At 35.8% G+C, this 14,836-nt stretch overlaps 1 protein-coding gene across 1 annotated transcript; it reads left to right on the top strand.

Annotated features, from left to right (window-relative positions):
• Positions 1–3,640: 3,640 nt before the first annotated feature.
• Positions 3,641–12,499, top strand: LOC149390924 (uncharacterized). Its single transcript, XM_089619665.1, has 22 exons — positions 3,641–3,804; positions 4,263–4,727; positions 5,017–5,411; positions 5,643–6,297; positions 6,436–6,522; positions 6,637–6,683; positions 6,798–6,907; positions 7,016–7,116; positions 7,388–7,480; positions 7,848–7,931; positions 8,093–8,176; positions 8,823–8,891; positions 9,375–9,434; positions 9,685–9,756; positions 9,885–9,992; positions 10,085–10,161; positions 10,562–10,645; positions 11,263–11,374; positions 11,503–11,592; positions 11,735–11,800; positions 11,899–11,994; positions 12,094–12,499. The coding sequence occupies exons 1-22, from the start codon at positions 3,706–3,708 to the stop codon at positions 12,214–12,216; spliced, it is 3,177 nt and encodes a 1,058-aa protein (XP_089475791.1). The 5' UTR covers positions 3,641–3,705; the 3' UTR covers positions 12,217–12,499.
• Positions 12,500–14,836: the final 2,337 nt, after the last annotated feature.

Below are 14,836 nucleotides of genomic sequence, written 5' to 3'. Positions count from 1 at the left end.
ATTATTATAATATGTTTTCAGGTTTATTAGAGAAAGAGAGATAAAGAAATCAAGCTATTTCCATCAAGCTATTTTCGGGTTTTATCTTTCTTTAACTCTTTTTATTTTTAATATTATTTTGCTTTCTATATGTTTTGTTTTTTTTTTTTTTTGTCTTTGTTGTGTTTTTTTTCCAATATATTAGTAATTAGTATTAGTCGATATGTCGAGTAGGAAATACCTATCAGGATATGAAAAAATAAAAATAAAAAATAGAAAATTTTGTTAAATCTCAAAAAGGAGCAATTGAAAATTTTGTTTTATGCAATAAAAAAGATCAAGCAAATTCAAGTAAACAATCGAATGAAGGAATACATGAAGAGGTACTAGGCGATAACAATGATCCAATAGTAGAAAATACACAAAAAATTGAGAATACATTAGATGATAATGAAAATCAAGAAAATAACGATGACATGAGTCGTATTTACGATCCGGGAAGATGGAAAAATTTAGATAGCAATTCAAAAATTCTAGTAATAGAGAAATGTCCAATACGAGAAAGTGATATAAAGTTTGCCAAAGATGAAAACTCTAGACACTTTGCGATTTCTCATTATGTAAGAAACTTGTCAAATGTGGAGAAACATGATAGGAGATGGTTAGTTTATTCTAAAGATTTTGACAAAGTGTATTGTTTTGTTGCAAACTATTTAGTTTTAAACAATGTATGAGTCAACTAGGAAATGAATGAACTAGAGATTGGAAACACCTTAGTTACATGTTGAAGAGTCACGAGACAAGCAATGAACATTTGATTAATATGAGTGCTTGGTTTGATTTTGAGGTAGGCTTGTCTAAGAATAAAACAATCGACAAAGATACTTTGAAAAAATGTTGTTTAAATCTTGAATGTTTTTTAAGGTGTGATGGAAATTCCGATCTAGATGGCTTGGATTTATTTTCTGAATTACAAGTTTTAAGGGAAGTTTTTAAAAAAGATGATAGTAACTCGATGGAAATACTTAACTATATTAAGCACATTGATTCTTTTCCTAATGCTTATGTTGCTTATAGAATAATGTTGACTATTCCTGTTTCCGTTGCTTCCGCAGAAGAAGTTTTTCGAAGTTGAAATTGATAAAGTCTTATTTGAGATCATCCATGTGCCAAGAAAGACTTAGCGGGCTTGCTATTTTGTCAGTCGAAAAAGAGTTGCTAGACAAACTTGATTATAAGGATTTAATTTCTGAATTTGCATCTCGAAAAGCAAGAAAAGTGGATTTTGTGTAATTTTCTTACCTTTTTATTTTGTTATTTGTTTTTTTTAATAATTAAATTGAATGGTCTTTTTATTTTATATTTTATATTTTGTTCAATAATAAATTTATAACATATTATATTTTTAAATTAATTTAAATATAATTGTAAAAAGTCCCATTTTTTTCAATCGCCCAAGGCCCAAAATTTCATTGAGCCGGCCCTGGTGTTTGGCTGTGTAGTAGCGTGTCTTTGGGCGTGGGAGTGAAAGAGAGTGAATGAGATAAATGATAGAAAGAAGATGTTTAGAAATTAAGGTTATTTTGGACAAAGATTGAAAAGTTGTTTCCCGAAAAACTCCAAAATATGACTTACTTTTGAGATATGATGTTACATGAAACTTAATTAGAAACTTATATTTTAAAAAAATTCTCACTTGGACATTGAGCTTGCGTATTAATGAAACAGTTCATATAAAACAAAAAATCAATGTTTATTAAATTTTTTCCTAATGACACTACGATTAGAAAATAATAGTAAAAATGGGTTCATATCGAAGTGTGGATTGAGATGATTGAGGGTTTTCCTTACTTTGAAGGGATTAGCATTTTTTGTATTTAACATGTCATTTGTCTTTTATTACTTTTGAATTTTTTTTTTTTTTTTTATTATTTCGGCTGGAATTTGGTTTTGTGTCCACATTTCAATTATGAATTTTGTGTCTTGAAGACGAATTTACCGTCTTTCAGGTTTCTACTCGAGATTTGACCGTACAGGTACTCGGACATTCTTCTCTGTGGTGGGTGGTCCTCAAATATTTAGATTCATCTATTAATCTTGAATTTTAAACGAGCCATTGCGTTGCTTTAAAGTTAGTATGTTCGATTGTTTTCAATCGTCATGAAACTTACACACGATGTGCTATCATTCAATTATAGTTTTGAATCTCTTACATTTTGAAGTCCCAACTTTCATTGTGGTAAAGTGTTTAATGTATGTACTTGTGGTTTTATGCTCATTATTTTTTTTAATGAAAAAGCCTCTTATTAAAAAAAAAATAATAGTAAAAAACAAATATTTATAGCCACATCTCTAAAGAATTATAAACAAGTGTGAAGAAATGGTAGTAAAAAGACTCAATGTTTACGATTTATAACACTTAAGTACCCAAATTTGAAAAGTTGTGGGAAAAGTACCCAATGCCAATTATTTGTCCATCCGTTACAACCCTTGACACTAAATCAAATGACACACCGTAATTTTGACTGAATTAAAAAAATTAAAAAAAATCACTTTCTCTTTCTCTCTCACAACATAACCACATTTCACAAATTATTTATCTTCTAAAAATGGCATTATTAGAATTTTTATAGTTACTTATTTATCTTCTCAATTTGTTATCATTATTTCCACATTTTCAGCTTTGAAACTTTGGTAAGTCCCAAAGCTTACCATTTCATCAATTCATTTGCCAAATATTTTCCCTCTAATCTATTATGAAATTTGTTTGCCTTTGTTCATGAGAATTTTTTATTTTTAGTTAGATTGAATATGAAATGCGCTTTGAATTTGACTATAGCCAGTAAAAAAAAACCCTCAAATTCTATAGTTCGACGCAACAAAATTAATGGCGGATTAGGGTGACAAGCGATAAGAAGAAGTGTTGGGGTTGAGATATCGAGCCACTTGAAGAAGGTGTTCGATGTTGATGTCCGGATAGTTCTGCAACACTTCAAGTTGGCCACGAAATCATCCTCATTAGTCGGCTCTTCACGCATAGAAGCATCAAACAACACACTCTCATTAGCATATCCTGCATTAAAAATAAAAAGAAGAAAACACTGCTTCTTTGCTCTATGATTTGAGAGAGAGAGATAGAGAGAGAGAGAGAGAGAATTTTGATTTTTTAATTTTTTTTAGTTCAGTCAAAATTACCTGATTATGTCACGTGACATGTTATTTGATTCAGTCAAATTTTGATTTTTGATTTTTGTATTTTTCCCACAAATTTTCAAGTTTGAGTATTTAAGTAGTGTTATAAACCGTAAATATTAGATCTTTTGTCGCTATTTCCTCTTTTATAAATATACTAAGGTTTGAAATCCTTATAAAAGATTTAGAATTTCATATTCCACATATAATTAACCATTTTTTTTCAAGGTAGCTTTGTTAGAGATTGAACATGATCTCTATTTTGAAAGTGGTGTGAAATTACCGACTACGTTACGTTATGTTACATACCACTATAATTAAACAAATTTAATATTAAACATCTACTTTCGATTTATCATATTTCTGTTTAAATAATTCGTATGACACTAGTAAGAAAAGCCAAAAACCCTCTCACTATTGCTCCCATACCCCCAAAACCCTTCCCTTACATTCTGAGAGACGGACTTAATCCTAACACCTCTCTCTCTCTCTCTCTCTCTCTCTCTCTCACATGCTCTCGAGCGTGAAAGAATAATGATTCAGCTTCACAGGCGCTTCTTCTCGCCCTCTTCCATATCTTCTTCTTCTTCTTCTTCTTCTTCTGCTCTCCGACTTCGTCCTCTCATGGCTAAGGTTTCTTATCTTCTTCTCTTTGATTCATTTCTCATTACATCTCCAATATCTCATATTGTCGCGTAGAAAGCATTGTTATTTTTTTTTTTTTTTGCTGTTGTAGAATGAGCTCCCAGTTTATGGGGATATGTTTGGTGATAAAATACGCATTCTCTTTATTGGATAACATTGGTTTGTCAAGTATTGTGATTACACTCTTACGCATATTGCTCCATTGAATTAAGCTCATGTTTTCTTCTTTCCGAATACTCAAATTACATTACTTTGCTTCTGTATAAAATCTCACTTTATCCCCCCAAAACTCTGGTTTGGTTGTGAAGAACTTCAAACTCAAGGCAGAACTGTAATGAGTGAAACTTCTCAATTTTAATATATATATTTTTAAATTTACTAATCCATTTCGTGTTCTTTTGTATTCGATAGCACAATCTTTCTGATCGTAGTTGTTGCTGTTTCAGCTGCAATGCAGAGCACTTCATAACTACCGTGAAACTTGCTTGCCATGTTCACCTTTTCTGACAAGTGAAAGACATAACAAATCTTCCTTGATCAGATTGAAGAAAGTTAGATTTTCTTACACGGTGTCGAGCCAAGCAAAGGCTGGAGCCGGAAACCTTTTTGGGGCTGTAAATAGTGTTAGCTATGGATGTATTAACATGGGAAGTAGCTTTAGTATACCTACTTATGGAGGTTTTACCCGGAGGTTTAATTCCAGAGTACAAGCCTTGGCAGCAAGTAAAACAAACAGTAAGAGTGTGCAAGATAGCGGAACCAGTAGCTCTGAAGATGTAGATTTAGACAAAGGGGTTTCTGTAAAAAAGAAGCCGAGGGCCAAGAAAACCCCTAAACAAAAAGATGACGCGGGTTCATCGTTAAAAGCCAATGTGGCACAAGGAGCAGAAGAAATTGTACAGGACTTGAAGGTGACAAACTATTTATTTTATTTACTTTTATTTATGTGATAGCTATTTTCATAACTCAAATCCATGACTTCTTTGGTGTGCGTATGTCAAAGTTAACAAGGTTTAGTTGCTTTGGCTGCAATGCTACAATTTAACAATGTAGTTTTGGTAAAAGAAATGGCTCAAACTTCATTGACTTAGCCAAAGGCTTTAGATAGATTACAGAATAACTATCTAAAAAATTATACACATCAGACCATACACGTTTCTACTCTACAGACAACCAACAATCAATTTTTCTTTTCTTCAGCTAAAAGTAAAAGGTAAAGTTTCTACGAAAAAGGCAGATGGATCTTCTTCTTCGAAAAAAACCGTCCGTGGTAAGAAAAGTGGAAGCTCTAGTCTAAAGGGAGATACCGCAACAGCACAAAAGGTGGAAATAGTCCAACGTTTAGGAAAAGTAAGCTTTAAGCCATTGTACCCCCCTGTTGGAAGATCAGTTGTGGTGGTGGAATCTGCCACGAAAGCAAAGGTGATTCAGAGGTATTTGGGTGATATGTACGAAGTGTTGCCCAGCTATGGTCACGTTAGGGATTTGGCGGGCAGATCGGGATCTGTTCTACCCGATGACGACTTTAGTATGGTGTGGGAGGTCCCTTCTGCTGCCTGGACTCATCTCAAGAGCATAAAGGTTGCACTGAGTGGGTATGATTTTCCACTTTTCAAATGTATTCCTACATTAGTTGGCATAACGTCGTGACTCACAGATCTTCGTGAAGACTAAGTTCATTTGTTTGACTGCCACGAGTTGTTGATATGTATATGTAAACTTTTTTTTTTTTCATTTGATAATTATATTTTGTAGTTCTCTACTTCTCTTTGATAGTCTTGTCCACAATCTGAGTTTTGCTCATTCTTTCGTGGTTTTCCCATCAGAGCACAAAATCTTATTCTTGCATCAGATCCTGACCGCGAGGGAGAAGCCATTGCTTGGCATATCATCGAGATGTTGCAACAACAGGATGCTTTTCAGAAAGGGATGACTATCGCAAGGGTTGTTTTCCATGAAATTACAGAGTCGTCGATAAAAAAAGCCCTGACGGAGCCTAGAGTAATTGATGCAAACTTGATTCATGCTTACCTTGCACGTCGTGCTCTTGATTATTTGATTGGATTTAGTATTTCCCCATTGTTATGGAGGAAATTGCCTGGGTGTCAATCCGCCGGGCGCGTCCAATCCGCGGCATTGACTCTTGTGTGTGACAGAGAAACAGAAATTGAACAATTTAAGCAACAAGAGTATTGGACTGTTGCGGTTGACTTTGGCAAGAAGAAAAAGGGTTTAGATGCCGGTCTTACTTCCTTCCCGGCTCACTTGACCCATTATGATTCCACAAGGTTGAATCAACTTTCTATTAGCTCTCATACAGAGGCAAAGGAAATTGAAAATAAGGTCAACTCAGAAGATTTCAAGGTGGTTGGCTTCAAAACAAACAGAGTGAAGAAAAACCCTCCGTCTCCTTACATCACATCAACCCTTCAGCAAGATGCAGCTACGAAATTACATTTCACCGCGACACACACGATGAAGGTTTGAAGATTTTATTTTGATATATGATGTTTCTTATTGATCTTTATGGATGAATGTCTATTTTATTTTTGGTGAGATTTTCTTGGGGACCTATTATGCTTTAAGTTGACAATTGACAGACTGAAAATGCGAAATCAGGTTGCACAAAAACTTTATGAAGGGGTTCAGTTGTCTGATGGCGAGGCAACAGGTTTAATCACATACATGAGAACGGACGGGCAACATGTAGGTGTCACTTAAGGGCTTCATGAATTATTCCTCAGTTACGCTAGTATTTATTTATTATTATCTATTTTTTAAAGCACGCGCTCTTAAAATACTGTTTACAACTTGTTTCAGATTTCTGATGAAGCTCTAGGGGCCATTCGCTCATTTGTGGCTGAAAGGTGAAGCAAATTTATGTTTCTTAGTTACATCTTGGACACGGTTCTGTATTTCATATTTTTATTTCGGAGAGCCATGTCTGAAGTATACTATAAATGCGTAGTTAATTTCTGCAGGTATGGGCTTGATTTTGCTGCAAAGGGTCCTATGAAGAAATATAAGAAGGTGAAGAATGCTCAAGAGGCCCATGAAGCGATAAGACCGACCGATATTTCAAGGCTCCCATGTAAGTGCTTTTGGTAGCTGGATGGCTCTTTGTTTGTGCCCCTTTCTCTTTGGTTCACTTTATGTTTTCAAATGATATTCTGTGATTGTTGGGGTATTTGGTGTGTAGCAATGCTAAAAGGTATTCTGGACAAGGATTCCTTAAAGGTGTATACTCTTATATGGTGTCGCACAATGGCATGTCAAATGGAACCCGCAATCTCTAAGCAGGTTGGAAGTTTAATTTACTGCTCTTAAATCCTAACTTAATTCACTTTGGGTTGATCCTGAAAGACCCCGGAAAAGATGATTCCATCGTAAACAATAAGAAGCTATATGCCATCCTTATATTTTATTGATTCCTTTTCTCCAATTTAGATGGTGTTAAGTATAATTATATTATTATTGTGTGTGTGTGTGTGTTTTTTTTTTTTTTTTTTTTTTTTTTTTTTTTTTTTTTTGTATCTGCGGCTTTCTAATATGGTTTTCTATATTCACCCAGTTACAAATTGATGTTGGAAATGTTTCCAAGTCCATTATTTTCCGATCTTCATGCTCAACAATTGAGTTCCATGGACACCAGGCAGCTTTTAAGGTACCTCTCATTTCTTAATATTTATATGCCCTTTGGATGTTAGTGTGACACTAAGTCGTTGTGATCTATAACAGCAAAAAAAAAAAAAAAAGTTTGCGATCTGAATTTTCTAAGCTATCATCTAAAAATAATTCCTTTTCAGAGAAACTTTTGGGGAATTTCATCCCTGTTATATATATATACCTGCTTTGGGCGATTCTTGGGGCCACTGGGGTAGTCTCTTGGTCATTAATGCCAGGGGCAGGTGGATTTTAGTCGGGTCTAACCTTGACACCGCGGTTATAATTTTTTTTTATGATGGGTGTTACTGCGAAGACCATAGATGGATTTCATCCCTGTTTATCATCTAAAAGTTATTTTTACTTAGGACGTGGAAGCTGAAGCAATGGGATACAATCAAAAGGAAGGGAATGACCTGGAAGAAGTTTCCAGCGTTCTTTCTTCATTGAAGGTGAACACAACTCAAACAATGCTTCCCTGTTTTTTTTTTTTTTTTTTTGAGCCAAATGTATCACATGAACTCTATAATTTACGTCGAATCTGTTTTATGTTAGTTGTAACTTATGCACCAAAAGCTTCCAGTTTATTTTAAACAAATTCATTGTCTTGTAGACTGGAGATAGACTATCTCTTGGTGAAGTGTCCCTTAAACAACATCATACTCAACCTCCTCCTCGATACTCTGAAGCTTCACTGGTAAGCGAAATGCTAGAATCAATACCATTCACTTCTGTTACCATAGAATCCTTTTTCACCAGCGTCGTATTGTCATTTTATTTTTCTGTTCGTAGCTTCATGTGAATATATTTCATCTTATCCTCTTTTCTCAAAGGTTTTTTTTTATTTTTTATTTTTTTTATCACCTTATGAGTATGCTTTCTTTTTCTCATTTACCTTATAGGTTTTCATATTGACTGTTTGATTTTCATCTTATCCTCTTTGCTTTTGACTATCTAAAGCTTTCTTTTTCTAATCAACTGAGTTTCTTCTAAAAAAATTAATTCACCAAACTTCTCTTTATATTTATTATTACTAGTCGGTTCTCATGTTCTTTTTCCCATATTTTGTTTTGTTAAAGATTTACGTTTAGGCTGTTGATATTACAGTCTAATATGGCATTGCTCAGGGTTACTGTCTTCAGATCTATGAATTCCTTTGAATTTATGATGCCATTCCTTTTTACAAACAAAGGAAAGAAATATTGTAACGTTTCTCGTGCTTAATCTACAAAACAGGAAACCAAATAAAATACAGAATTGAAGAAATTGTACGTGTTTTTTTATTTTTTTATTTTTTTTTTATTTAATCAAGAATTCGTTTAACTTATCTTGTTTAATTCAAGGTGAAAAAAATGGAAGAGCTTGGTATAGGAAGACCTTCAACGTATGCATCTACATTGAAAGTATTACAGGTACCGGGTTATATAGTTTGTAACACTCTTTTAATTATTAATTTTTATTTTAATATAGTAAGATTTTATTCGTACTGTTAACGATTAGGTCTGTGATTGCACACAATTTCTGACTTTTTTTTATCATCAATATGATTTCTCTATTCTTTTCTAATTTAAAAAATAGTACGGATAACTATATTAATGGAGTAAACGTTTATATTATTTTCCGATTTCTCTATCTCTTGTAAAATGAAGATTAAAAAAAAGAGAGGAAGCCTAAGTGTGCAAAAGCAGAGAGTTCTAATGTCAGCTTTACTCTAATTAAATTTCAATTATTCCTAGGAGCTTAGTTGATTTATTATTCCCGTACTGTGGAGTAAACTGTGCCCTTTGTTTCCTCATTCATTGTTGTAAATCATGTCAATAACCAGAGCTAGGTTGTAACATTATATTCCTTACCATTTGACAGAACATTGATTTCTGATAATTCTTCGATATCAGGATAGAAACTATGTGACAATGAAAAGCCGTGTACTACATCCAGAATTCCGTGGCCGAATGGTATGTTCTTGCATTTCTCTTAATCTACTTTTATATGTACCCTTTAACCAACTATCCTTGTGGAGTGAATTCAAAACGTTGGTCGAGAATTTCCATTCTCTGTTTCATTCCATGTCTTGGCCTATCCATTTTGCATTTGATAAGTCATGCCTGACTGCTAGTTATGTTTCACTGAGGAGTCACTAATACTAAATTTAGTGCGCAGTTCACTGTGTTGTCGTACTTATGTATCTTAATTTGGAATTTATAGGTGTCAGCATTTCTGAATCATCATTTCACTGAGGTTACAAACTACGGGTTTACTGCTGATATGGAGACAGAGGTAAATTATTTAGTCATGATTGATAATCACCGTGTCATTGGCTTGAAAATTTTGTTTTGAATTCCCGTAGCTTGTGAATTCAGTCCAGTTGCTCCATGGCCATTCATTTGTTTGTCTTAATGCTTCAGCTTGATAATGTATCTGCTGGTTTGACGGAATGGAAAGGCTTCGTGAAAAATTATTGGACTCGATTCAGTGCATACTGTAAAAGCGCAAGCAATGTACATATCCATGAGGTAATTGAATTGTGGGAATCCACGAATACAAAACTATAGACTTAAAAAGGTTTCTTCAGAATTTCGTAAACTGTGATCTGTTTTGATTTCAGGTAGAGAAGATGTTGGAATCAAAATTTGAGGATATTTTGTTTGCCTCTCTTCCGGACAGAAATAGGACATGTCCGAGGTACACGTGTCCTTTTTTTATTTTTTTTATTTTTATGTCACAAGGGACTTTCAACATATAATCGGTATCAGATAGACCACCAATACTCCCTATGTTTCCATCAGCATCCAAAACGAGATTCTTGTTGATTTTTTTTAATGTTACCAAAAAAAATAAAAAATCTGTGGCCAGGATTTTAGTCTTTCTGTTAGTTTTACTTTCTAAAGCTACAATGAATTTGCCACTCTGAATTCTGAGAGGATTTAGAATACGGTAGATCTCTATATTATAGTTTCCAGTCTTAACCAAGATCTTAAACCAATTCTTTGTGCCCGCTGTGATGGAGTTGCATTTTTTCTCCAAAAGACAAGAGGTTTCCTTTTGGTGTCTTATATAACTTGACATTTTGTTCAAATACCAGTTGCTCGGAAGGCACTTTGACCTTCAAAGTCAGTCGTTACGGTTCAGGCTACTTTATTGGCTGCAATCAACACCCAGCCTGCAAGTAAGGATGAAGTTTTTTTTTATTTTGTTTTTTTTAAATTTTGCTCATACTTATATATACTGGATATTATGTTTTTTTTTTCTTGCTGTTTTTTAAAGATCCCGTTGTTGCCCCGTGTGACAGGGCTTATTTTAGGGGCATGTATTTTAATCCAGTCGCATGTGCAAATTTTTATAAACTGTAGGACAGACAAAATTAGTCTGGCCTTTTTTTCAAATTAGTATAATAGGATTTTGAGAAGCTATGAAAACAGCATGTGGTACGGGATGGGTAACAAATTGGTTTGATATTTCTTACAAGTTAATTTTAGATCCAAACAAATATTTGATTTATGTAGTTTCCTCTAAAAAAAATTTGACTTTGGAAAACATGATTGCACTTGTTCTGGAAGAGAATGTATAGTATTCCAGGGTCAATAAATCTTGGAGCTGCTCAACTTGCAGGGTTTTTTTTTTTTTTTTTTCAAAATGATGACCCTTGGTGGTTATTTGCATGCATCTGAGAATAGAAGAAATCAGAAGAAAAAAAAAAATGATCTGAGTGATTACTTATGTCTTATATCCATGGATAAAGAAAGGTTATATCCTTATACGTTGTGTATCAATTGGTTGGATAAGGTACATTGCTACGACATTGAATAGTGATGATGAAGATGATTTGAATCCTCGAGCCACTTTTAATATGGACGAGCCAAAGGTGATAGGGCTTGATCCAGGGTCCGGGGAAAAGGTAGGATGCTTTTTTCTTTAAAAAAACAAGAAAAAAAAAGAAACCCATATACCTCTTTAGTATCTTGAGTTGTGCGCGGATATTTCATGTGTTGTACATTACAACCACTTCGCTTTCTTTTTCTCCAGATTTTTTTGAAGAGCGGTCCGTACGGATTTTATGTGCAGCTTGGTGAAGACAAGAAAAATAGGGTGCCTAAAAGAGCTTCCGTTTCACACGTGCGTAATAATCACGTGCCCATTGAATCGTCTCGTCTCGTCTCGTCTCAAATTTCTATGCTATATATATATATATATATATATATCTGGTTTAGATTTCTGAGAATACTGAATCCCAATATGAACATTTTGTTCCTTTCAGATTAAAGATTTAGCGTCTATTACTGTTGAAGTTGCCTTGGAGTTTTTGCGCTACCCTGTGACTCTGGTTTGTTTTCCACTCCAATATTGTTTTATTTCGCACTTCTTTTTCGTTCGATATTATTCCGAGTACTTTTTTTTTTTTTTTGCTTAATCTTTTTCCAGGGAGACCATCCAGATGACCGACTACCTGTGCTTTTAAAAATGACGAAGAACGGATTTGTTGTTAGCCACCGAAGGACTTCTGCCCCAATTCCTAAGGTAAAAATTTACATCTTAGTACTCTACAATGCTGTGTGTGTGTGTGTACATATATATTGACCAAGAAAGCTCAAATTTTATTGACGTCTTGACACGCAGGCCGTGGAGGCAAATGAAGTTACCCTTGAGAAAGCATTGAAGTATTTATCAGGAGCGAATGTAAGAACATTTGGCCGGAAGAAAAACTCTCCGAATGTTGAAGCCGTTGAGGCCACTGTGTAGTGATCATATGCGGTTTTTCTTTATTTGACTGTATCATTTTATTTATATTTGTGCCACATCCGAGTGAGTGAGTGAGCATCATTTTTGGTCGGTGGCAGCTAGGTCCGGTCAATTTTAGGAATTATAAATTATTGACCACAGAAATGATTGGATCTCATTTTGGCTGCATGAGATTCTCGTTTAAAATAGAGGAAAGATTTGTTTTAATCAATTTGTTGTACATTTTGTAAGGTTGTCAATATTTTTTTTCCCCTGATATGAAAGACAAAGTAGCTTCACCTTATTTTGTAACAGCATTTGCATTTATTTCCATAAAATTTGAACTAACGTTATCTATGTAAAAGCATGTGAGTCGAACACACTCATTCATGGCCTTTGAGATACCTTACAATGCAGTACATCTGCCTTGTATGTATTAGTTTACACAATAGGATACGAATTCCTTATTTGAGGTGAACATAGGCCCATGGAATTCCATTCCGTGTATCCCAGAATTCCGGTACTAATTGAAACGGAATGTTCCGACTTGGATTTGGTCAAAATTTTGACCGCGGAATACTTCAATCTGAAAATGGCGGAAAATTTCGGCTATAGAAGTTTCGATCGATAAAGTTCAAAATAAAAGGATTATGCTCGCCTTTTTATAAATACATAAAAAACACAGCAAAAACTTTGTTATGCTACTATTCCAGTAACCGGATTTTTGTGGTTTGAGATAAAATCGGAACATAGTTCTTGTTAATGCCTGAAAATGGATCAACACGGAAACTGGTCCGCGGTTCGGTCTAAGGCCAGATCCTATGACCGCGCGGTGGTCGAACGGGGAAGTTTTCTCGACACTCGTCGCCTCCGCCGTGCCGGAAAGGGGCTTCCGATGGCTCTTCACCTGAAAAGAGAGAAATGTGAGCTAAAGAACCCCGGAGGGGTTTCCTCCGGCGGGCACTCCGACGCTCAACATTAGTCCGGGTGTTTTGCTTCAAAGTTCTAGAGAGAAAAGCTCTAATGAGAGAGAAGCAGAGGTTTTGTAAGTGTGTGCAAACTTACCTCCGAATAGGGGTAAGACCGTCATTTACTCGGGTCCTTATTTATAGGGATGTGATAGGTTGGGGTAAGACCGTCATTTATTCGAGTCCTTATTTATAGGGATGTGATACGCTGGGGTAAGTGTGAGCAAACTTACCTCCAAATGAGGAGATTGAGGGTATTTATAGGGATGTGATATCCTGGGGTAAGACCGTCATTTACTCGGGTCCTTCTGATCCTTCAGAAACGGGGTAGAGGTCAACCCCTTGTCATCATGAGGGTGGAGGTCGACCCCGATCTCCGAGGTTGGATGGGGGCAGAGGTCGACCCTCGTCGCTATGAGGGTGAAGGTTGACTCTGGTCTCCAAGGTTGGACGGGGGTAGAGATCGACTGTCATCGCTATGAGGGTGGATGTCGACCCTGGTCTCCGAGGCTGGACGGGGTGCAAAGGTCGACCCTCGTCGCTATGAGGGTGGAGGTCGACCTTGGTCTCCGAGGCTGGATGGGGGTAGAGGTCGACCCTGGTCTCCCGAGGCTGGACGGGGGTAGAGGTCAACCCTCGTTGTCGGGGTGGAATGATGATGGAAGTCGACCCTTGTCGGTAAGGTTGGATGTCATGGAAGCATGTGTCGACCCTTGACGTCAGGACGGGAGGGGTGTCCCCTTGGGGCGAGCCTGACTTGTCTTAATTCCGGGCTCTACTCCTTGGACCGGGCTCGCCATACTCCCTCGTTTGGGTTGGGCTTTAATGTTTTTTGGATGGAAAAAATCAAACATAACATTAACCCCCCAATTTCTTGAAGAACTTAGTAATTCAAGAAACTTCATGTGTTTCCTAGGTGGATCATTGCTTGCCCGACGGTTCCCCAACCGCCTCGATCTTTAGTTCAATTGCGCTGATGGTGAGCTCCTTCTCTCGCTTTCGCTTCATATATGCTTTTCCTTCCTTCATCTTTTTTTTTTCGTGATTGAGGGAGTCTGTTTGCCTTTGAAAATGTAATTTTCCCTCCTTTTTTATGTGTTGTGTGGAGCCTTAGAGTGAGAAAAGAGTTCTCTTCTCTTCTTATCATTTCTTTAATCATTCGTTTGTCATCTTCTCCAAGTATTTTATTCTCCATTGATGGATCCTACCAACCCACATGATGACGGTGGGGTCCATGATCTCGAAATTGATGATATTGTGGGGTTCGAGGAATTGAATGCAAGCTTTTCCCCTCCATGTAAAGGTTTTTTTGAGTTTGAGGGGGAGAATGATTTTCATAATATTATTATAGCTGCTCAAAAAAGTCTCCAAAGTTTTGATGAAGTTGCTAAAAAAAACTCAAAAGGTCATGAAAATTTTCGAAAAAACTCCCCTGTTGATGGTAGGATGGTAGGGTCACGGCAATATGCTCTCATGATAAGTGTGGTGGAGTTTCTTTAATTGGGCTTTATGATAGTAGTGACGTGGGTGCATTTGCTTCCTCTAATTTCTTAGTAAATTCAAATACTAGGTCAAACTCTTTGTCTTTCACCTTGGAAAACCCCCAAATTGAGAATGAATGCATGCATTTGTTTCTCTTGTTATTCTTGGACCACTTTGTTAGTGACAAAATG

The sequence above is a fragment of the Urtica dioica genome, chromosome 7 (genome assembly GCF_054948205.1).
Source record: "Urtica dioica subsp. dioica isolate 48M chromosome 7, U.dioica_male_clone48M_v1_H2, whole genome shotgun sequence".
Taxonomy (NCBI): Eukaryota; Viridiplantae; Streptophyta; class Magnoliopsida; order Rosales; family Urticaceae; genus Urtica; species Urtica dioica.
The sequence above is the reverse complement of the archived record's forward strand: the minus strand, read 5'-3'. Positions and strand labels throughout refer to the sequence as shown.

Coding starts and splice junctions, on each gene's coding strand:
- LOC149390924 (XM_089619665.1), top strand. CDS start 3,706: ATGATTCAGCTTCACAGGCGCTTCTTCTCGCCCTCTTCCATATCTTCT. Junction 6,908..7,015: donor CGATATTTCAAGGCTCCCAT/GTAAGTGCTTTT, acceptor TTTGGTGTGTAG/CAATGCTAAAAGGTATTCTG. Junction 11,801..11,898: donor TGCGCTACCCTGTGACTCTG/GTTTGTTTTCCA, acceptor ATCTTTTTCCAG/GGAGACCATCCAGATGACCG.